Genomic DNA, 23404 nt, shown 5'->3' on the forward strand with positions numbered 1-23404 from the left:
AAGGCAATAAACCCCCTTACAGATTCTAAAATAGGTCTTAGAATTTGCTGCTAAAAAAATATTTTTACCTCTTAGCTTGAAGTAGCAGGATATGAAAAAAAACCCTACAGCAGAGAGAGGGAGGGAAATGAGAATGTCTGTCACTACCACCTGGTCATTAGCTATGAGAATGATTAATATGATGGAGATCCAACATCACTTAGACATCCAGGCATGCGAGCACCTGCTGCCTGACTAACCTCCAGGATGGCTGCCCCGTCTGCTTTAATAACCATTGCATTAAGGAATGACATCATATTGTCAGCCAAATGGCACTGACCAGCAGGACAGTGTCACACTTCAGGGTACACCTCCATCTGGGGGTCAAGGTTTCTGTTTCATTTTTAATTAGCTTTTCCTTGTAGGGGAAGATAGGAATGGAAGGAGACACGAGGGATTACGGGAGAGAGCGTGAAAGAAAGGAGCAAGAAAAGTGGGATGCTGCCTATTTATTTCAAACACTGCTTTCAGTAGTACCCAGGGGGGACAAAAAAAAAAAAAACACCAGAAGCAAAAATTCTCTCAGGTCATCACTTCATACAGATATAACAATGAAATATTTATTGTTGCTTATAAAACCAGACATAGTCAAGCCCATGAGTTTACTGGTGTTATTAACACATTGTCAAACTATCAACTGTTCTTCCATGCAAATCACATGTTGTTCCATGGAATAAGAAGGCTTAGGAAGACTGTAGAAATTAGAAGTATAGATATTAGTTTTACCTGGAATGCTAATTGTTGCCACTGCCATCAGTACAATAATTGATCTCCACAAAGAGATTTTTCCATACACATCTCAGTATTTTTACTCATTATAAGGAAGTATTTGAGTGCTTTGTAGGCCTAAATAAGGGAGCCTTAATCTCCTGCAAAGTTCAGACCATTAAGGCTAATAAAATCCAGCCAGCTTTCAGCATAGATGCTATATGAATTAAAATATTATCACTCTCTACATCCTGTAGAAAACCTTCATTTCTTCCAATACTTGCTGCTCTCAGAATGTGCCAGGCTATTACTTTTGACTTTGCAATTCATTTTTCATACAACTGGCTTTCAGGCCACCACAAACACAGGATTACTGCAGCTTTCAGCAGCGCAGATGAACGTTATCATTCCAATTAACACAAGGCATTATGGTTTCTCTTCTCCTAACAATGCAGCTCCCCCATGCCAATGCTCTAAATTCACAGCCCATCTCCTATGGTCCCACAGTAGAAATGGAGGGGTAGGAGACAGGCAAAGGAGATCCCACAGTGCCAGAAAAGGAACATTTCCAAAAATGCCCAGGAAATTCTAAACATTTCTCAGGAAGAGTTAGCTACCTGTGTGTGAGTGAACTGGATCTCTCTAAAGAAGCCTGGTGACACAATTTCTAAGCTGTGCAGAAAAAGATCAGTTTCCATAGCAATTCCAGCCGCTTTCTGCCCAGATGCAGCACACACTCTGTTCCCCGACACAAAATGCAGCTGCTGGGGAAGACAGGCCTAGGTAGCAATGGCAAGCTGCAGCAGAGCAGACAAACAGAAATTCTCTCTTTTGTGGCCATATTTAATCCAGAGTACAAATTCAGGTTTCTGATACGTAGGGAGGAATTAAAAATAACAGACTTAAAGACCTAGCGACCTACCTCACATGCATGATAGGCTCTGTGAGTCAGCAAAATAAAAGCTTTTTGAGAGAAGGAAGAATTTTTCATCTTCCTTCTGATCTGGAGACTTTCATGAGATATAGTGCAAGCCACTAGGAGCTCTGCCATACAAAGGCTCTGAGCACCATGCAGCATTTGTCCCATTTCAGCTACCAAGGCAGGAGAAAGGGAAAAGGCAGTGGTTTGACTGAGACAGAAGAAAATCCTTTACTCTTGAAGAACACACATCAGCAGCTTGCTTGTTTGCAGAGCTTTAAAACCACAATACTTTCTTCACCTACCTTGGAGAGAAGGTGGCCCTGCAAAAGCCTCCTTTTACCCTTCCCTTGCCAAGACTACAGTGAGGAAGACTGCAGAGTGATCCACAAGCATCAGCCCTGTGAGGCTCCAGGTGGGTCTGAGCCCACAGCAGGCTAACCCACAGTCCTGTAGTACCTATGCAGTTGTTCTTGTTGAAATTGTTCAAGGAATGGATGCACAAAGCAGTCCTATGGCAAATACAATTATGTTCAAAGGTAAAAATGAGTGAGGAAGCATAAGGTCTAAACAAAAGAAGCTAGAGGCAAAACCAAAACATCATCATGCTAGAATGGCTCTAAGAAAGTATGAAGGCAATTCCTCTCCTCTTATCTGTGTCTTTCTCCCTTTTCTGCACTATTTTGCTCCCTCAAAATAATTTTCTAATCCTAACTCTCCCAGCAAGACAATGAAATGCAGATAGCTGGCTTAAGCATACTTAGAAATTCCTCTCTGCATATCTTTTATGCTGTGGTTACCCATTTTCATAAAACAGTGGGGTTTTTTAAGACTGCAGCAGAAAATCAATTTAGAGCCTGAGTTGTCTATAGTCTATTTGGAAAAAAAAAATTCAAATGGAATGACCTTCCTACAGTCCTTCTGATGGTATAAAACAGCATCAACCCAACAGGTTTCTGTTTTGCTCCAAGGAGGAAGCCAGTAGACTAAAGACTCCCTGGGCTTTGAGTGCCTTACTCCTCACAGTGTCTTTAGACACTGAAGATGCAAAGCTGAATATAGTACATCCCTGCATCGCTTTGGTGGTACTACCATTTTCAAAGTAAACAAAACCTTTCACCTTCTTTGCCATGATATACCAAATACTGGTTCCCTAAAGTTCTTGGAACAAGGGGAAAAAATAGCATCAACACAGCCTCCTTTTTATGGTCAACTTTCTTAAAGTACAAGCATTCAGTTGAAGTGCTTATTCCATTACCTGAAAATGCCTCTCACCCCTCCCAAAGCCTGTAACATACTCTACAGCTCAAACCACTGCCATGATCACTTTCCTCACATTCTGCAAACACAAATCTGTAGCACACTGAAAGTGAATCCATGAGAACAGCATAAAAGACATGGAACTTCATATGAGAATAAATATAAAACTGTTCAGATATATTTTTTTAATTTTTGTTTTAATAATATATACCTCCATTTCTAAAAGCATAAGTGTTTCAGAAGCCAGAGCTATGGACCATGTTTCTGTGCCTGAGGGGCCAAAATGAGACAGGTAAATGCTTAATTGTTACTCAATCATATTATTACACACGCATCTTCCATAAAGAGACAGTTGCTCATGCTCAGAGTTGTTGGACATAGCTTTCCTTCTCTTCCCCTTACAGATCATATAGACACTCATTTTGTCTAATTAGATGCACATTTATCTCCTGAAGGCAAGAGCTGGCAACGCTACCATCATCCTTCCCTCCATCCCTGTTTAACCAGAGAGAGCTGAGAGGAAGTGATTGCAGGGAAGTTAAGTCTTATTTCCCCAACTCATGCTGCCATAGGCAATCAATTTGGAGCAAAGGTTCCATCTTGAAAATGTCAAACAGGATGGAAAAAGATAAAATCAAAAATGATTAAGTCAGCTCCAACCATTCCTCCAGGTCCAGCTGCTCCCCTAGGTTCTTCTAGCATAGCTGACAGCACAGCTAGAGGAATATCTGTTTTCTGTGCCGACTGGTGCCATGGGGTCCTCGGCTTCAAATTAATTGCCTTTTACCCACTCTTACAATTCAAGAGAAACTGCTGAAGCATCAGTCCTGCCTGCCAGTCTGAAAAAAGCAGTCTGCTGGGCGTGGTTTGTGTCCTCTCTCCTCTGATCCCACACACAGTAAATAGGCAAAACGACACGTTTCCTTCCCAGGCATAACGGTTCACTGCCCGTGCACCAGGGAAGGAAAATAATGACTAATGAAATTAAAATATGGCAAAGGGCAGAAGTGCCTTCAGCCTGGATGAGGCATTTTTCTTTAATAGGGTGTCCAGACACTCTGGTTTCACCTTTCCAGTTCTTCTGAAATTCTTCAGAATTCCATTTTACCTCAGTTTTCCCATCAGGAGATGTTTCTTTTCCATCTCATACTACAGATCTGCAAAATCACCCATGGCGAGAGCAGGAAGAACAACATGCCTGCACCCTGCTCCTTTTGCTGCTTGTTGTAACACTCAGCAAAAGGGTAATTCCAAACAGGAAATGGTTCAGATGAAAATAATGACCACATTGACTTGGAAACACTATTATACCTGAGGATGAGCAATGGAGAACTGAAGTAACCATTCCCGATGAAGCTAGTCCAGAGGTTCAGAACCGGGTTGGCTGCTAAGGCAGGGACCAAAAGTTATAGGGACTTTCTGAAAGGGCTTAAGAGTCTTACCCACTTTATGTCTACTCCATTGCAAAGGGAGAACATCCCTCTCAGCCAAAATACCATTTGAAAAGACTGGTATTGCCCTTCTAAAACAGATATTTTAGGAGAAAACAGCAAGGTTGCTGTTCCTACACAGGAAATAATCATATAGGTTCAGTTCATCCATAAATACAGTGACCTTCAGGTCCTCCAGTGGATGATCCCATACATCAAGCACTCACTATCACACCTAACTCCCCTGGAGAAGAGAGCACTTCAGCAAAGTATTTCTTCCTTTCCCTGTCTTTAGACAGAGTGATTCAAACTTCAGTTCTGTCTGCATCTACCTACACTTATCTGACTCACGAACTAGCAAGAAAATCTGGGTCAGGGATATGCATGCACACCTACATGCTTAGTGTACCCTCCCCAGGGAGAGAACAAGCAGCCTCACCCTGAAAAAGCCTCAGACCAAATCAGGTATGTAAATGTGTGAGCACAGTGTGTCTAGACTGCCACTTTGGAGACTGCTGAATGCCCTGCTCAAGTCTCCCATCAGCTGCCAACACGTCAGGCTCAGGAGCGTGCTGATTCCACCAAGGGACACATGCACCAGGTGCCTTACATGGCCAGGGTTATTAGTAATGATCTTTAAGTTGGTAGGGGGGAATATAAACACAGTTTCAGAATAACCCTTTGCTTGAGCAATTGCTGAGATAAGATGAACTTCCCAATGCATTCTATGATCCTAAGAATCTTTAAGACAGTGATTCCTACATTAAGTAATGATATTCCCAGTGAATGACTGCAGACAAAACATTGTTGCTCACAGCAGTGGCAAAAGCACATGTACACAAACAAAAGCATTGAGTAAAGACCCTTCCTACTGCCCTGTGAAACCTATCAGAAGGTGTTTTGGGTGTTGGGGTGTTTCTTTTTGCTCACAGATGAGCAATGTTAACATAAAACTGACACCAGCAGAGATGATAGGTGAACCTGAAAAAGCAGAAAACCTGAAGGGAACAGTTCTGCCTGATCTGTGGATTTCAGGGACGAATAAGCACAGCACAATATTTTGCAAGACCAGCCTCTTGCAACCTTCTGAGAGGCAAGAGTTCAATATTCCTTTTCCTCATCATGTCATAATGAAAATATGTATTTATCCACACACATACACACTTCCATTAAAAAACTGGAGATTAGAAAGACCCTCTAGAACTTTCTTAATGCTTTACCCAGATTCGACCATAGGGGCTTACAAGAAGTAACAAACAAGTCTCAAACCAGGCCTGATCATACCAATGCAGGAAACTGACTATATCACTACACCTTCTCTGTCCTAGGGCTTAAAGAAGATCCTTCCAAAGCAACAGCCACATAAGGCAGGAGTGAAACAAAAACTGAAAGCACTGGGAACACTAGAGGTCTTACACATTTCTCAGACCAACACGGTCTGGACAGTAGTTGCTCACTACCACCTTTCAAGGTTTTCAGTAAAAATCAGCATCCCTCAATGCTTGCCGTCTTCAAGGAGCTGTTAACTGCTTCCACTGAGATCAAGGAGCTCAGGACATTCATCAGTTGCCGTCACTACATAGTAACAAGAACAAGCTGCAGTAACATCCTTCCTTGTGAAATCCTACCTCTTCCATTTTATTAGTGAAAGCCCTTTTCCATCTCCCAGATGAGAAGGAGAAAAGTGTCAAGGCCAGACAATACATCTCAAGGCAATTCCATCCCTGTCAGATCTTGTTGCTTCAGCAACTGTTACAACTGTGACCACTGGCTACAATTATCACTAAAGGCTAAGCTCCTCCCCTATGCCTTAAAGGGTGCAGCATTTCTCTTTCTAGATCTTCAAAGAAGAGTGATGCCACACTTGCCCAGGAGCTGCAGGCAGCTACAATAAAAGCCAGCAATGTATTCTGCTGGAAGCAGGAAGCTTAGCAGCAGCATGAATTGCATGAGAGTAAGATCATGTATAGAGCATTCAACTGAATTAAAAAATAGGACATTGATTTTGTTATTCATTTTTGTATTTAACTCAATATTAATCTCTGGGTATGAATGCCTATTCCCTACCAACACTTTTACATGCCTCAGCAGAATTCTTAGTCAGCAGCAGAAACAGAGATGTAGGTCCTAAGAACAAATCGATCAGTCTGCTACAAAGACAAACTGTGAGAGAAAGCTCTAAGCAGGTTGTCAGTCAAAGCCTCTGTTCTCATTTTTACCAGAGAGCACCTCCCTTAGTCTACACGTGAGGAGAATGGAGAAGAAAGCCAGCAACACTTACGCAAGGCATGCCACTCATCCTGGCGGATTGTCTTGGTGATGTTGTAGGTGAGGTTCTTGGGAATGGTCGCTGAGGAGTAGTGGTACTTGATGTACGTGCACCGCTCAATTGCTCCTGGGAAGGGCAAAATGCAGAAAAGAAAGTGCTGTTAAATGAATGCAATGTGTCCCCTGAGCTGCAGACCAGATGGGCTTGACAACCAAAAACAAAGTCTAGGAGCAAAGCAATCCCTACTATCAGTCCACTGTGACAACCAATGTTATCTTTGGCCCATGACAGGCACAAGTTACCTGTAGAATAAACTCATATCCAAAATTATGATACATGTAAAGACCTGCAGTATCTGCCAGTGCCCATTTTCACCATCACATATATATGTGCCCAATCACCCCTTCTTTCATTTCTCTTCTCTGAACTGTGAGCTAGCATTAGGCATACTGGCATTTAGTATGAAGGTACTATAAATTCACATCTTGGCTTATCCTGCAGTAATGTGTCTCAATGACCATATTCCAGGAGATACACAAAGTAAACATCTTTGAACTTTCCTTCAGTAATAAAAAACAGCACAGGAAAAATACTATCTATAGACAGTGAACAGTTTTCCTGAGCCCCTTCCCCCCCACAGCCAAGAAACAAGACAAGCAGAAGCGTACATGACAAACTGTGGTACATCTCTTGAAGGTACTCAGACACTTTCATAGCATGCTCAAAAGCAGAATTTATTGGCACTCCTGAATAATAAGCCTCGGATGGCAATACAAATGGTTGAAATAGGGAATGTTCTTCCCCTGTAGTCAGGGTTTCATCTAAGTTCTGTGGAAAGAAAGCACCACATGCTGCTTCTGTTTGTCTTCTGGACATATTATTACATTCTCCTTTAACAGCCACTTTCCTTCCTCTACAATAATCACACCTCCAGGGCCTGATCTCTTGGCATCTCTCTGCATAGCTAGTGTCTTTAGAGGAATGGATCTGGCATAGCCTGATGCTTTCCATGAATTATAGCCTAGCCAAATTTCACATCTGATCAGAAACCTGTGATAGTGCAACCATTCTGGCATTGATGGAAAACAGGAAGGCTTCCTCTATTAGTTTTGCCAGCATCCTCAGATAACACTGGCTTTATTAGACTTTCTCACTAAGCAGTCAGATTTAAGGCTTATGACAGCCATTTTCCCATTAATATTAGGGCATTTTGAATCAGGTATTTTATGATGATGCCATCCAGAGGGACCTGGATAAGCCAGAGAAGTGGGCCTGTGTGAACCTCATGCAGTTCAACAAGGCCAAGTGCAAGGTCCTAAACCCGGGTCAGGTCAATCCATGGATTCAATACAGACTGGTGGACAATGTGATTGAGAGCAGCCCTGTGGAGAAGGATTTGGGGGTGCTGGTTGATGAGAAGCTCAGCATGAACCAGCAATGTGCACTCACATCCCAGAAGGACAATGGTATCCTGGGCTGCATCAGAGGAAACAGGGCCAGCAGGGTGAGAGAGGTGATTCTATCCCTCTACTCTGCTCTCGTGAGACCCCACTTGGAGCATTGTGTCCATTTTTGGAATCCCCAACATTAGAAGGATATAGAAGTCTTGGATGGGTTCAGAGAAAGGCCATGAAGTTAATTAGAGGGCTGGAGTACCGCTGTTTGAGGAGAGGGTGAGAGAGTTGGAGTTTTTCAGCCTGGGGAAGAGAAGGTTCTGGGGAGACCATATTCCAGTACCTGAAGGGGGCCTACAAGAAAGCAGGGGAGGGACTTTTTAGAAGGGCATATAGTGATAGGACAAGGGGGAATGGCTTTAAATTGGAAGGGGAAAGATTTAGATTAGACTTTAGGAAGAAATTTTTCATGATAAGGGTGGTGGGACACCAAACAGGTTGCCCAGGGAAGCTGTGGCTGCCTCCTCCCTGGAACTGTTCAGGGCCAGCCTGGTCTGGTGGGGGTGTTGGAACTGAATGGTCTTTAAGGTCCTTCCAACCCAAGCCAAAATAGGCATCCTTAATGTATTGGCCGTTCTGTTACTAGCTGCCACTGGTCAGAGAAGCAGCTATGCTGGAAATGCTTTTACGTATTAAAAATACATTAAGATGGGCACTCAATAGAACAAATTAAATGAAGCAATGAACTACACAAATAAGAAAGAATGCTATATGCCAACACCAAGAAGCAGGTAGAGAACACTTACTGTTAGCCTGAACTGAAAAGCCAGAGACATTAGCCTTATATGAACAAGCTCCAAGGGGTTAAATATGCTTTTATGCCACTAGAAATACAGATTTCTATCTCAGGTTCTGCAATATTGCTTGTCATGAACTTAGATCCTACACCATGAATTCACGGCACGAATAAGGAAACCCATGAAACAAAATTATTAGTTACATCACCGTCTACTAGCATCTTCCAAAGTTAGTGCAATGCAAACATTTGAGGTCCTCATTGTTTGCTCCTCTTAAGTATTCTTCACATTCTGCCTTTGACAGCAATTAGCTTAGACAAAGCCAAATATTATAGGGGAAAAAGGCAAAATATTTACATATGTATCCGCCTGCCCTGACAGCGTGATGGGCTTCTGTGTGAGTCTGCACCATCTGGGCACCAAATGTACGCCCAGAATTAAAGTTTCAAACCAAGAATAGTATTTTCAAAAAAAAAAAAAAACAGCTAGTGTGCAAAGAGCTTTAAAAAAGCCCCAAATCACAACCTTGCCTTCTTATAGGTTTTCCTATCCCCTTTTCTCAGCTGCTTTCATGGATCAGAAGCATTGGCAAGAAAATGGAAAATGCTTATTTGTCAGAAAATAATGTTTAAGTTATCAGACACCTGCCCAGAGAAAAGATTTATACAGAAGAGCAGACAAAGACACAGAGCCAAGATTCTAAATAAAAGCCTACAGAAGGAAAGAACTAAAAAAAATCAGTTCCATTTGCTGTAACTTCTTAAAGTTATTAGCAGAAAGCACCTCCTTTTACACCAAATAAGCTAATTTCTAGCAAGGTACACCAAACTTCTTATTCTTGCTACAAATACTGTTAGTAGTAATGCAATGAGCTGTTCACTATCTTACGTCACCAAAGCTGAAAACAGAATGAGACATTATGGGCTGAATTCAGGTCATCAGTTAACCATATACATAATTTTGGCCTTACTCTTACATTCCCATTGCTTTAATAACACTTCAGTAGATGTTTAAGACTCCCTAGAACTAGCAGTACAACTGCAGTGGCAGTGGATCAATGGTAGTTTAAGTACAGGCATATTTGCATGGTAAATTCCATGATGGTCTTCTTTCCTGGCACACAATGTATGTCAATGTAGCTTTCACCTCTAAATAACCTGCTCTTAGCGAATAAACACCATGACTCCAACCAAGAGTTTGTAGAGACAAGAAGGCAGAATGTTCTTCCACGTACACGGTGAGATACGTTCACCTTTTTTCCCTACTTCTTTTGGAAATATCAGGGCTTACCACTGCATGCACTCAACAGCGCTGAGCAGAGTACAGAGAATTCATTCCTACCTGGAAATTGTCCCCACTACTTGTCTTACATGGGGAACAGACCCTCAGGTCAGAGAGACAAAGATGCCACTCCTGGATTTTCACTGCTAGAATGAGTAAGCCTAATTAATTCTTTGTTACAGGGCCCAAAATGCTTCAGTCTTGTCCAAGTTACTTGGCTCAATAAGAAGATAAATGGGTGAAACATAATGGTTTATGATATACTAGAGGTCAGCCCACATGTGCTAATTGGCCCTTTTGGCTTTAGGATACTAAACTCCTGTGAATGCTGAGTTTAATACACTCAGGAGGATGTAGCTCAGAGTGTTTCAGAGTGGTCTTCTATTAGCTTCCAGCACTTCAATTACTTCAGACTCTAGAAAAATAGCAACTGCTGGAGAGAGCATACAGCCATCTTCATCCACATCGCTACTGCTGATAGGAGAGGTAGGCAGGGTCTTACTGGGAACTTCAAGTTTTTCATGCTCCAAACAGACAAGGTTTATGATTGCTTGGCATTTAAGCATGACACATTTATCAAAACCTGTTCTCAGAGGTGTAGAAGCGTGACCCCAATGAGATAATGCAACCACATCAGCATATATCTCACTAGAGGTGAGAATTAGCTTTTGAAATTTAGAAAAGGGCTTTCACCTGCCTGGACCTGCCAATAAAAACTAGGAAAAGGATAAGTTTATAGCAGTGACAATTTCATACATCATGATGTTTCCCTGCTTGCCCCACACCAAAAAAAAGAACTTAAGTTCAAGACCTGCAAACATCCAGTTCCTGGAGGCTCCTGGAGAGCATAGGCAGTGACTGCAGGATCAGAACTACTCCTCTCCTGCAAAGCCTTCTTAGAAAAAAATAAGAAATCCTTACCTTCAGATGGATACATAGCTATTCTCACTCTAGTCTTTGGGGTAGGAGGAGAAGCAGGCGTAAAAAAAAAAAAACCCACCACACTTTCCTTCCATACCCTCAATAGAGTAACTGCAATTTATGGAGCATCTCCAGTCTTCAGCCCTAACTTAGAAAGACCAAATACAACTGCAGCTAAGTACTGCACTTTGCTCAAATAACTGGGAACAGTATTTATAGAGCAAATCACTGAGTAGGTTTTTTCACCTATGCAGTTGCCATAGCAAGTGTCATAGCTGGCCACAATAAACACAAAACAACCACAAAGCTGCTCCACTGACAGATGCGGTATATTCCATGTTCTTCTAAAAGGGAAATGTTTGCTGAAGATCCTTAAGAAAAGTGGCTGACATCTTCAAATACATTGTTAAGAAAGGGATCAGCAGCAAGATGCAACTAAAATGACACAGAGCAAAACTGCCATACCACCCTCACATAAGCACAGATGTTCAGATGGGGATTTGGCAGCTGTAACTCTGTGGCTGGCAACCAACTGTTCCAGCAAAGTTCAAATATTGAGTAAAATTGAGATAAGGAAACTAGAGATATCTTCATCTGGAGCCAGCAAAGTATTTACAGAATCAAACATACCACTCCTCTTACCGATCCACTTATCTGCTCTGTTCCCCTCCCATATCCATTGAGCATTGCTCTGTACTATCACCTTATTATTATATATTTCCTCTTCTCTCCATTACAAGGAAAATGCCTAAACTGTACTATGGCGGGAAAATCACCTGAAAACATTGTGCAATTCTTTTATATTCGGTTTTCAAAACTATCCCAATGTCCTGATATTAGTTCAGCTCCCACTGCATTACCAGGGCTGTGAACACTACCCCAGTTAAAGCCTCAAACTGTTTGGTAATGCAGAGGGTGTCTGAACTACTCTCCCACTCTAGGCTGAACAGGGTTGAGATCAATTAAAAAAGTCATACTGATGGTGTCCATACTGTATTTGTCCGGTGGGTAAACAGACATCTTATTTCAGAACTTTTGGGCCAATAATTTTCTTCATCACCAAGCCACATCCCCATCCTCCCCTTTAAATATAATAAGAACATTTCAACATTTTCAAACTTCTCCAAGAAACAGTCCTTACCCATGGTTAATTCAAGAAATAGAATGAAAATACGAAGTGCCACCAGGTCATATCACTTATAAAATTTGGATCTCAGAAGTACCCAGAGGCATTTGCCCTGTGAGCTCAGCTCGACTTTTGCAAAGGCTGTTGTCAAGTTTCAAGAATTTACACTGTCATTGTAAATGTATAGTTTCATCTTCTGCATAATACACACAAACTCCTCTGAAAGCTGGCAACAGAAAGCAGTCCTTCAGATGGTCTTCCGTGAAACTGGTAATCTGTAAGAGCAGTTACGTAAGTGTCAGTAGTGTCACTTCAGATCCAGCCCGAGATGGTACGCAAAGGAGTTACTTGCGTGGGTTATCTGACTGTGCTCACCTCCTGCCAATGAGGGCTACAAGAATCCACTTTTCCCTCCCCACCCCAGACTTTCAAGGCTGCAGATTGTGGAACTATACTTAAGGTCCAGGTACAGGTTAGCTTAGTACATATGAACAAGTTACCTTTGGTTTCTGAAGGACTCACAGCTACACATAAGAATTTCTTCTACTCTAAGACTCTTGGCAGCAATCCTTGGGTAAGAGCAATCAGGCATCTCAGACAGACACAGGGAGCCAGCTGCTCACTTGCTCTGGATGAACTATGGTGTGGCCATTCCAGATTTCACAACAGCCAGCACTGACATGAGTCGTCTTGTTTCCTGTAACATGCAGAGATCTGAAACCAGGTGGTACCCATTCTTCTGTTGTAGTATGTATGTTGATTTATAAAGAAGATCCAGCTGTAGAGCTAGTATTTGTTTTATTACATTTCCTGCTGAGGCTTTTGATATGATGAGCTTCCCTAAAAAGACTGGTGTGGATGTTCTGAGCTTTTGCTACCTCCAGGCAGCTTTTCCTTCTCTGTGTTGTAGATACCTCTGGATGAACTGTTTGTAGCAAGCAATTTATTCCACAAAATTCACCCTTTGTGCTTGCTCTAATTTTAACAAATCTGTTTGAGAATTACTACACAAACATTTCCTAGTAAAAGGCATCTTAGCCTCTGGCTTGCAAACATGCACTCGCTACATTGCTGTTCATTATGCGAAACTGCCTTCTGTATGAGGGATTGCCTTAATCCCATAGTTTGGTTACTGTTCCCTTATTGGGTGACTATGTCGATACTAAGCAGACGAAAGATGTAGATTGGTCATTTAGCTTCTAATTGTTTCACATTACCTTCATAAAATCTATAGAGCAGAGAAAGCTTATAGTTTTTTCTTAGCCTAACATTTCAGTAAGGTTTCCAGGGACTACAATCACAATTGGAGCTAGGGTGAGGTTACACAAAGCAATTGCATGTGGCATATGTCTCTGTTAATATCTTAGAATTCTTCTCTCCATTGGAAAAGCTCATTGTTAAATTATGCTCACATTTTATGCAGCCTCCGAACAAATCTTGGCCATTCAGGTTCATGCAATTTAAGAATTATTGTCTTCAGCCTTATGTGCTGCCCTCAGTCTTTTAAATCATTTCATTTGAATCATCAGAACTCATCTGGAGGTATCTTAATATAGGCGAAGTTGTTGTTGTGGTTTCAGCATACATTAACTGGTCAAACTAAGCCCTGAAGGAAGGCAAGAGGATAAATTAGGCTCTACCTTGACCAGCTGCTATGACAGAATTGCAATCAGATATGCCGACCAGTTAATGAACTCATGATGAGTAACTATCTTCTTAATGAAGGCAGAGACTTCATTAGGAAGTATTGCAACACACTTAACAGGATTATTTCATTACCTCTGGAGTAATACTAACCATGAAAGTACCAGTTACATATTTATGCCCATCTGTAAATATATTAATACCAAAAATGCAGGATCATTATTCTTCTGCATTAATTGTAGAATTATTTACATTAGAAGGGTCCTCTAGATGTCGATCAGCCTTATCATTAGCTCAAAGGAAGAACAACTTCAAAGTTAAAATCAAATTCAAAGATAGTTCGCGCTGTTCAGGGCCTTGTCCAGTCAAGTTTTAAATACTTTCAAGAGCGGAGATGCATGACATCTTCGAGCACCTGTTCCAACATCTGACCACTTTAATTGTGATTTTTTTCCCCTAATAGCTAATCAGAATTTCCCTTGGTGCCACAAGAATATCTTGAATGCTAGAATATGTAAGGGTAAAGGTCTAAGAATCTAGGAAGAATATGCAAATCGTATCACCTTAATCAACACACCCGATGAATATTCATTAACTTATATGCATAAATAGATGCCAATGTTCTAATTAGGGGAGCTCAAGATAGATTTTTAGATGCAGCATAGGCCAAATTTTTAGAACAGGAGATCATATTTATTCCTGACTGGCTCTAGCATCATCCTGAACTGAGGATCAGCTTGGTCTGCCAGTAGGATTTGTTGCTACTTGTCCTAGATAAAGTGGAATAACTTCTGGTACTGGTTGTTGCTTACTGTGGGCTGCAAGGAAATTGGGCTGACACATCCCTTCAGCTGGCAGGTAGGAGGTTGTGTCTTTTGGAGGTAAGACTAAGTTGCTAGCCTCTAACTGCTACCTCTATAGGTGGGTAGGGGTCCACTATCAGCTTCTACTCACCTTTTACAAGTTTATATAGAAGTCAGAGAGAGGAAAGTGATACAGTCCCCTTCCCCATTCACAGGCAGACCCAGGGGTCATCTATTGGGAGAGAAAATGAATGTCCCTGTTGTAACAGTTAGCATGAATCAACCTCCTGATCATCTCTAGTTACTTTGCTTTCATTCGTAACATGATGTGCTGCAAGACTGTACTAACTAGATTCCTCACAAATAAAGCTAAATTGGAAGATGAGCTAATGCGAATTCAACTAATGGTACAAGACCAGAGCTAATGTGAAGTAACATCCCCTCCCCCAAAACACACACTAATGGAACATTAGGTCCTAATCACCAATTGTTTGTTACAAATCCACCTCTGTTGTACCATACTACTTACAAATGTGAATCTAACCTATGCTGCAGTTAGAACCATCCTAGAAAGGACTGACAATGGAAATTTAGTCCTGAGTGACCATAGCTCTAGAAAAGCCGCTTGGAAGGATGATTTACCTACCTAGATGGCTTATCTCCAAGACTGGAGAAGTGTATGGAGCACTCACCACTGCATGAACAGTACCCCGGCAAGACACACAGATCTGCAGTCAAGTCCTATAGACCTGCAATTTCTTCCCTCCTAATGCAGTAGGAGTGCTGCAGTCCTCACTGATATGCTCGCATCAGCCATGCTCACACACAAAGGCAAGCAAATAGTCTGAGTTTTGGGTTCAAAGGCCAACTAAAAAAATTCGGAGGGATGACACCAACACAACCAGAATTTCAGATCTACTGAAAAGTATCATATATCCACAAAGCTGAAGTCACATGTAGCTTATTTTGACACCTTTGAAGAATAATTTGTAAAATGTATTTCAACAGAAATTCTTAAAAGTGTGTCTTGAAAATTCTAAACCATTCATGTTTTTCTTAATTTTTCATAGTGTTACATCACAGCAAGGGCCAAGATCGTAACGGCACACACACCATATTACCACAACTGCCCCGAGGATGGAAAGGAAAGTCATAGCTGTAGCAAGGGGACAGAAGGTCCAATACATCAAGAAAACCCCACTCACAGAGAAGTCTGCTTCCTCCCAGGTGTCCAGGTAAGGGATATTGCCATGAAACTTCCCATCCTGATGAGGTCTTCAGACTACTACCCATGCTCCATGTGAAGCTGCAGTACGTAGCCCAAGGGGGATTAAAAGAGATTTTAGGTCCTTGGGACAGCTAGTGAGGGGATCTGGGGCCCAAGTGATTTTTTTCTTCCCTCCTTCCAGTTACGTGTCGTGACATTATAAGGCACAGATAAGTCCAGTCTATTAATACATGGCTCCGTGGCTGGTGTCACCACAACAACTTTGGGGTTTTCGACAATGGTTTTCGACCCACCGGATCATCGAGTCCAACCATTCCTATCAAACACTAAACCATGCCCCTTAGCACCTCATCCACCCGTGCCTTAAACACCTCCAGGGAAGGTGAATCAACCACCTCCCTGGGCAGCCTGTTCCAGTGCCCAATGACCCTTTCTGTGAAGAATTTTTTCCTCATGTCCAGCCTAAACCTCCCCTGGTGGAGCTTGACGCCATTCCCTCTTGTCCTGTCCCCTGTCACTTGGGAGAAGAGGCCAGCACCCTCCTCTCTACAACCTCCTTTCAGGTAGTTGTAGAGAGCAATGAGGTCTCCCCTCAGCCTCCTCTTCTCCAGGTTAAACAACCCCATCTCCCTCAGCTGCTCCTCATAAGACTTGTTCTCCAGCCCCTTCACCAGCTTTGTTGCTCTTCTCTGGACTCACTCCGGAGCCTCAACATCCTTCTTGTGGTGAGGGGCCCAGAACTGAACACAGGATTCGAGGAGCGGTCTCACCAGTGCCAAGTAAATCCTGGCACCAGGATTACAAATATCGGATGGGAGCCACCTTTATCAAAGAGGCAGGAGGGTCTTTGCCCAGGAGCTTGCAGGGATTGTAGATAGGGCTTTAAACTAGATGTGAAGCGGGGAGGGGGTAATATCAGGCTAGCCTATGACAAGCAGTGGGGGGACAGACAATGGTTGGAGGGATGGGGTGCTGGTATGGGCCCTACACCTGCTGTCCAGGGGCATGCTGGGGATGTCGTGGCATGGCTGAAGTCCTGTGGAGTTGAGTGGGGGGCTTGTGAGGTAGCAGGTATCAGGGAGGAAACTCCTCCAAAACACCTTATAGGTAATAAAGGGTCCACTAAGAAGGTGATGCAACCAGAAGCCCAGCTGAAGTGCCTCTATACAAACGCATGAAGCTTGGGTAACAAGCAGGATGAGCTGGAAGCTACCATGTTACTAGAAAGCTACGATCTAGTAGCCATCAAGGAAACCTGGTGGGATGAATCCCATGACTGGAGCGTAGCTATCGATGGCTACAGGCTGTTCAGAAGGGTCAGACCAGGAAGGAGGGGTGGAGGTGTTGCCCTCTATGTCAGGAAAGGGATGGAATGTGAAGAGATGATATTGAAGAGTAGCCACGAACAGGTTGGAAGTTTGTGGGTCAGGATAAAAGACTGAGGAACCAATGGCAACCTTGTGGTTGGTGTATACTGCAGGCCATCTGATCAAGGAGAACCAGCTGATGAAGCCTTCCTCCACCAGCTACAGGAGGCTTCATGCTCGCAAGCTCTCATCCTACTTGGGGACTTGAACCACCCTGACATATGCTGAAAATGTAGCACAGCAAGGCGTAGGCAATCCAGGAGACTCCTGGAGTGCATTGAAGATAATTTCTTAACTCAGCTAATAGACACTCCCACCCCAGGGGATGCAATACTGGACCTGACTAAATTCACTAATACAAGTGAATTTATCAGTGACATTAGGGTAGGAGGCAGCATGAGCTGCAGTGATCACGCTGTGGTGGAGTTCAAGGTCCTGAGGGATATGGGACAGGCGAGGAGTATAGTCAGGACCCTAAATTTCAGGAAAGCAAAATTCCAGCTCTTCAAGGAGTTAGTCAGCAGGGCCCTCTGCGAAATGGTCCTCAGGGACAGGGGCAGGGAAGTGTATAAGGATGCTGCCCGATTGTATAGGGATGAGTTCAGGAAGGACAAGGCACAGCTGGAGCTGAACTTGGCAAGGGACGTAAAGACCAACAAGAAGGGTTTCTACAGGTACATCAATCAGAACAGGAAGGTTAAAAAGAACATACCTTCACTGATGGCTGAAAATGGTGACCTCATATCAACAGATGAGGAGAAGGTTGAGGTACTTAGCAACCTTTTTGCCTCAGTCTTCGCTGACAACCACTCTCCTCATCCCTACTGGGTTATGGGAAAACAAGATGGTGACCAGGCGGGTAAACCCAGTCCCACTGTAGAGGAGGATCAAGTTTGTGACCACCTGAGGAACCTGAATATTTGTAAGTCTGTGGGACCCAATGAGATGCATCCCAGAGTCCTGAGGGAATTGGCTGATGTGGTTGCCAAGCCACTCTCCATGATATTTGAAAAGTCATGGCAGTCAGGAGAAGACCCTGGTGACTGGGAGAAGGGTAACGTTGTGCCCATTTTGAAAAAGGGTAGAAAAGACAACCTTGGGAACTACTGACCTGTCAGCCTCACCTCTCTGCCTGGGAAGATCATGGAACAGATCTTCCTAGAAGAAATGCTAAAGCACATGGAGGACCGGGAGGTGATTAATGGCAATCAGCATGATTTCACCTGGATCAAGTCCTGTATGACCAACTTAGTGGCTTTCTATGATGGGGTAACCACAGCAGTGGACATGGGTAAACCAACGGATGTTATCTATCTAGACTTCTGTAAAGCCTTTGACACATTCCCCTACAATATCCTTCTCTCTAAATTGGAGAGATATGGATTTGATGGGTGGATGGTTTGGTGGAAAAGGTTGGTTGGATGGTCATATTCCGAGAGTAGTGGTCAATGGCTCGAAGTCCAGATGGAGATCTGTGACAAGTGGTGTCCCTCAGGGGTCCGCACTGGGACCAGTGCTGTTTAATATCTTCAATGATATTGACCGCGAGATTGAGTGCACCCTCAGCAAGTTTGCAGGTGACACCAAGCTGAGTGGTGTAGTTGTCATACCGAAAGGATGGGATGTCATCCAGAGGGACCTGGACAAGCTGGAGAAGTGGGCCTGTGAGAACCTCATGAGGTTCAACAGGGCCAAGTACAAGGTCCTGCACCTGGGTCGAGGCAATCCTCAATTTCAGTACACGATGAGGGATGACGTGATTGAGAGCAGCCCTGCAGAGAAGGACTTGGGAGTGCTGGTTGATGTGAAGCTCAACATGAGCTGGCAATGTGTGCTCACAGCCCAGAAGGCCAACCGTATCCTGGGCTGCATCAAAAAAAGCGTGGCCAGCACATTGAGCGAGGTGATTCTACCTCTCTATTCCTCTCTTGTGAGACCTCATCTGGAGTACTGTGTCTAGTTCTGGAATCCTCAGCATAAGAAGGATATGAAGCTGTTGGAACAGGTCCAGAGGAGGGCTACAAAGATGATCAGAGGGCTGGAGCACCTCCCCTACAAGGACAGGCTAAGAGAGTTGGGCTTGTTCAGCCTGGAGAAGAGAAGGCTCCAGGGAGATCTTAGAGCAACCTTCCAGTATATGAAGGGGGCCTACAAGAAAGCTGGGAAGGGACTGTTTACAAAGTTTTGTTGTGGACAGGACTAGGGGCAGTGGGTATAAACTGGAGACGAGCAGATTTAGACTAGACATAAGGAAGAATTTCTTCACTATGAGAGTGCTGAGGCACTGGCACAGGTTGCCCAGGGAAGCTGTGGCTGCCACATCCCTGGAGGTGTTCAAGGCCAAGTTAGATGGAGCCTTGGGCAGCCTGATTTAGTAGGACATGTCCCTGCCCATAGCAGGGGGGCTGGAACTAGATCATCTTTAGGGTCCCTTCCAACCCAAACTATTCTATGATTCTATATATTCCCTGTTGGGTAAAATGCAGAAAGTCTGCCAGGATACCAGTGGGACAAGGGTATTTCAGTAGCCAGAACTCTGCAACATGATCTAAATATGCTCTTTACATGAGCAAAGGGTTTTTTTCAGAGTGACAAGCAGAACCTTCCTTCCCCTTTTTTCTTACATTTTTTCTTTTATAGCTCATCTCCTTGAATACCGAAAAAGGTTCTCTCAGAGCCTCTAGCTTGTTGAAACTTGATAAACAATGCTCAGCTGGTAAAGAAGACATGCAGAAACCCAGTGAAAACATAGCAGGGAGGGTGTTTAAAAGGATCCAGCATACCGTACTATACTGTAATACCTACACAGAAATGGGGTAATGGATGATAGCATGCCATTCCCATTCTTCCCAGGTCATATGGGATGAAAACCTGCCAGCTCACTTTCAATACGGACACATTAGTTCTCTAGAGATACAGGAAAAAAGTAGATCCAAAGTGCAAGTGAAATGGAAGCAGCCCATGAAGCTTATGGATTTCCAGAAACAACAGCTTGGGCGTGTGTGGGCTTGTATGGCTATCAGATTCCACACAGGGACTGCCAAATATTTCAGACTGAAACACCTACATTTCAATTTCAACTTCTGTTTCCACACTGAAATATCTAAATTTCCTATTCAACCACTATATGAGTAGAGATAAAGGTGCAGACGTGTGTGTGTGCACTGAGCAGACAGAAACATTTTAAGACTAGAGGAAAAAAAGTGCCTGAACAGCTTTTGCTAGGCCTGTTCCCCAACATGCTCTATGGATGTCCCAGCAAAGAGCAGCTTGTTTAAAGCAACCAGCTGGCAGAAGATAAATATTCCACCCATGATAAGAAAAGAATCCAAGTATGAGACCAAAGCCTGAATTTGCATTGGAAAGTGATGAGCTCACACTTTCTCTCCAGGGACCACAGAAAGGGGGCTGGCAAGGAAGCTGGAGCAAGAGGATGGTTATGAAACGCTTTTTTACTTCAGCTATTAATAACCGTCTCCGAGCCACAGGGCACTTGAGAGTAGGAAGGCATCTCCTTCCTTCTATTAATCTTTTTGTCCACCTATTTGCATTGGGCTTGCCACAGGGGAGAGGGGAGCAGAGCATGAATGAAAAGTTAAAGAGGTTAAAAGGGCTGAAAAATATTTGCTCCTTCTTGTTTGGAGGCAGAAATTAAATGATCAATAAAAAGTCACTGAGACAGCAATTACCAGTAAAAACTCACTGATGACCCAATAGCTCATAGAAGAAAGCATTATCTCAGCACTGCTGTCAAGCCAAAGAAAAAGTACAAAGGCTACGCCATGGACAGATTTCTTTTATATGAATGTACATCCTCTGATTCTCATATTAAGATATGCCTATAAAGCTTGGTATTTATTGAACAAGTTTTGAAACCTATTTTAAAGAGATGTCTAGGACGCACATTCCTAGACTGCCAAGAAAAGAATAAGAATGGGTCCACCAATACCACTAATTCTGCTGAGGGTCCAAGATCACATGCAGTGAAGTCTAAGGATGCCTATCACTGTACCTTGGAAAGCTATCTTATGTGCTGCTTTACAACATAAATCTGCCTTCTTATATAGATTTACTCCTCTTTACTACTTAAAGAGGAACATAAGCCCTTCCCTGTGTCTCCATACTGTCAGTTTACAGTTAGCTCCACAAACTGCTGAGCTGGAGAAAGCACTTATCATTCTTGTAGCACTTCAACCTTGTGTTTAAACAGCAGAAATCACAATATGACAGAATCATTCAGATGCTTTGCATCCAACATTAGGCAACTTAAGCTCAGAACTAACACAGGCTAATTTCACAGAAGGTCCTGCTTACAGGCCCAGCATCATCCAGCATCTACAGCAGTCTCTCAAAAACATCACTCAAATGAGAGGACTGATGTGGGCTGTGCAACATCTCTATATGTCGCTGTTTTCATGTAGGTTTTTGTCCCTCAACCAAGCTTTGGCAGGAGGGGAAGATTCACAATTTTCATTTGAACGTACATTGTGGAAAAAGGAGAAAGATAAAGTTCTTGGGAGGGTTTGTATATTAAAGAGATTCACAGAAATCAAACAAAGGAGACCAATTTTCAGAAGAAAAAAAAATCTGGTTTTCCCATATCTTAAGGACTCTCACATAGCCAAAAAACATTTTTCTTATATACTTAAGTTAAGATGTCCTAACTCACTTGGTTACATGGAGAGGGTGAATAGGTTCACCTTAGATTTTGACAAGTGCGACACCACTAGCCTAGACCCTGTTTTGAACATTTTAAACAAAAGGTAATTGTGAGAAACTACAGGATTCAAAAAGATTACAGTTAAAAAAAAACAAAACAACTATCAGCAGACAACAGGCCTATCAAAGAAGTAAGTGAGGAAGGAATCCAGCCTCAGCTGGCTAGGTTTTTTCACCACACAAAACCACAGCATGGATAGACCAGAAAGGATGCACTCTGCTATGCCCATAAACTATTCTCTCAATCTACCGTGCATTGAGCTTGTAGCTGCCTTTGCTGATAAGACAAACCATCTCCAACGACTCTATTGAGACTTTAAAACTATGCAAACAGAGAGACTTTGGACATATTCTCCCTTTGACAGAAAGATTCCTTTCTTAATGAGTACATACTGGATTCACACTTCTGGATTCACTAAGATTCACTAGCTTTTTTTTTTTATGCTGTCCCCATTCTAGTTATTTCAAATAATTGCTAAAGTAGTGTGGCTGGAAGAAAGACATTTTCAAGACATCACTTTATACACAAGGCACTCTGCAGTTATTAAATGTGTGCATTGTGTAAAGCTAACAGACAAAGGTCATTTTTAAGTGAGCACAGTTTCACCTGCAAGTTCATAATGTCTCTTGCCCCATAAGCTCTACCAACTGAATATCTACCTCAGATCATGCAGCCTGGTGGACAAAAGCTACTAAAACTAACTTGATATAAACTTTGGGACTGTTAACTGGCAAGCAGAGACCACTAAATTATAAAGATTGTATGTATATTATATCGCCAAAGTAAGGGGTAGTTTCATATTTGACCATGCTCTTTCCCTGTAAAGTCATTCCCTGGACTGTCCATGTTCAAATTATTCATTAACTGGCAACCCACTATCGCTAATTTACAAGGATGCTCCATCTTCCTTTGTAAAGGAGTATGCATTCAGAGGGACGAAAGATTTCACACGACTGCCCTTTCCTTGCAAGGCTGTTTGCTGCACTGTTGTAACTGGACTTACTATTGTACATGAGGGCTCGCATCAAATTAAGGCCTTAAGAAAGTAAATATTATGTATATATTTTAAAAGTAGTCCTTGAGTAGTCGAAACAAACTGAAAGACACAACTAGAGGAAAAGGAAGAAGATAAAGAAGATGGTAAAAAGACAATTGTACTGTGAAATTTGAGATGAACGAAAGCACAATTTGGTCATTCTAAAACCTATGAGCCACAGATACTGCTAATCTCTCTGCAGCTGTCTGGCATAAGTGGTTTCTCCCTCACAGAAGGAAATTATTTTTGAAGAAGTATGTGAAATAGGAAAGGCTGGTGGGTGTGATCAAAAAATATTTTTCCAATTGACTGGACTATGCCCTTACTTCTCCAGTGATGAGTTTTGCAATACCATCATACATTCTTGTGTCCAGAAGGCTTAGACATCAAGTGTCTCTTCACAAATGCTACAATAATTCATTTTGGATGTAGCATCAAGTTCTGGCTGCCCTCAAATGTACT

The 23404-nt window shown here is 42.6% G+C and overlaps 1 protein-coding gene across 1 annotated transcript in view; it reads right to left on the reverse strand.

Annotated features, from left to right (window-relative positions):
* The window catches only part of TMEM178B (transmembrane protein 178B), a 229168-nt gene that overhangs the window by 153624 nt on the left and 52140 nt on the right, over positions 1–23404 (reverse strand). Inside the window, exon 2 of the mRNA XM_069859138.1 lies at positions 6638–6751. Coding sequence (XP_069715239.1) covers positions 6638–6751 — 114 coding nt within the window. The remainder of the gene's footprint in view (positions 1–6637; positions 6752–23404) is intronic.

This window comes from Phaenicophaeus curvirostris, chromosome 1 (genome assembly GCF_032191515.1).
Source record: "Phaenicophaeus curvirostris isolate KB17595 chromosome 1, BPBGC_Pcur_1.0, whole genome shotgun sequence".
In the NCBI taxonomy this organism is placed as follows: Eukaryota; Metazoa; Chordata; class Aves; order Cuculiformes; family Cuculidae; genus Phaenicophaeus; species Phaenicophaeus curvirostris.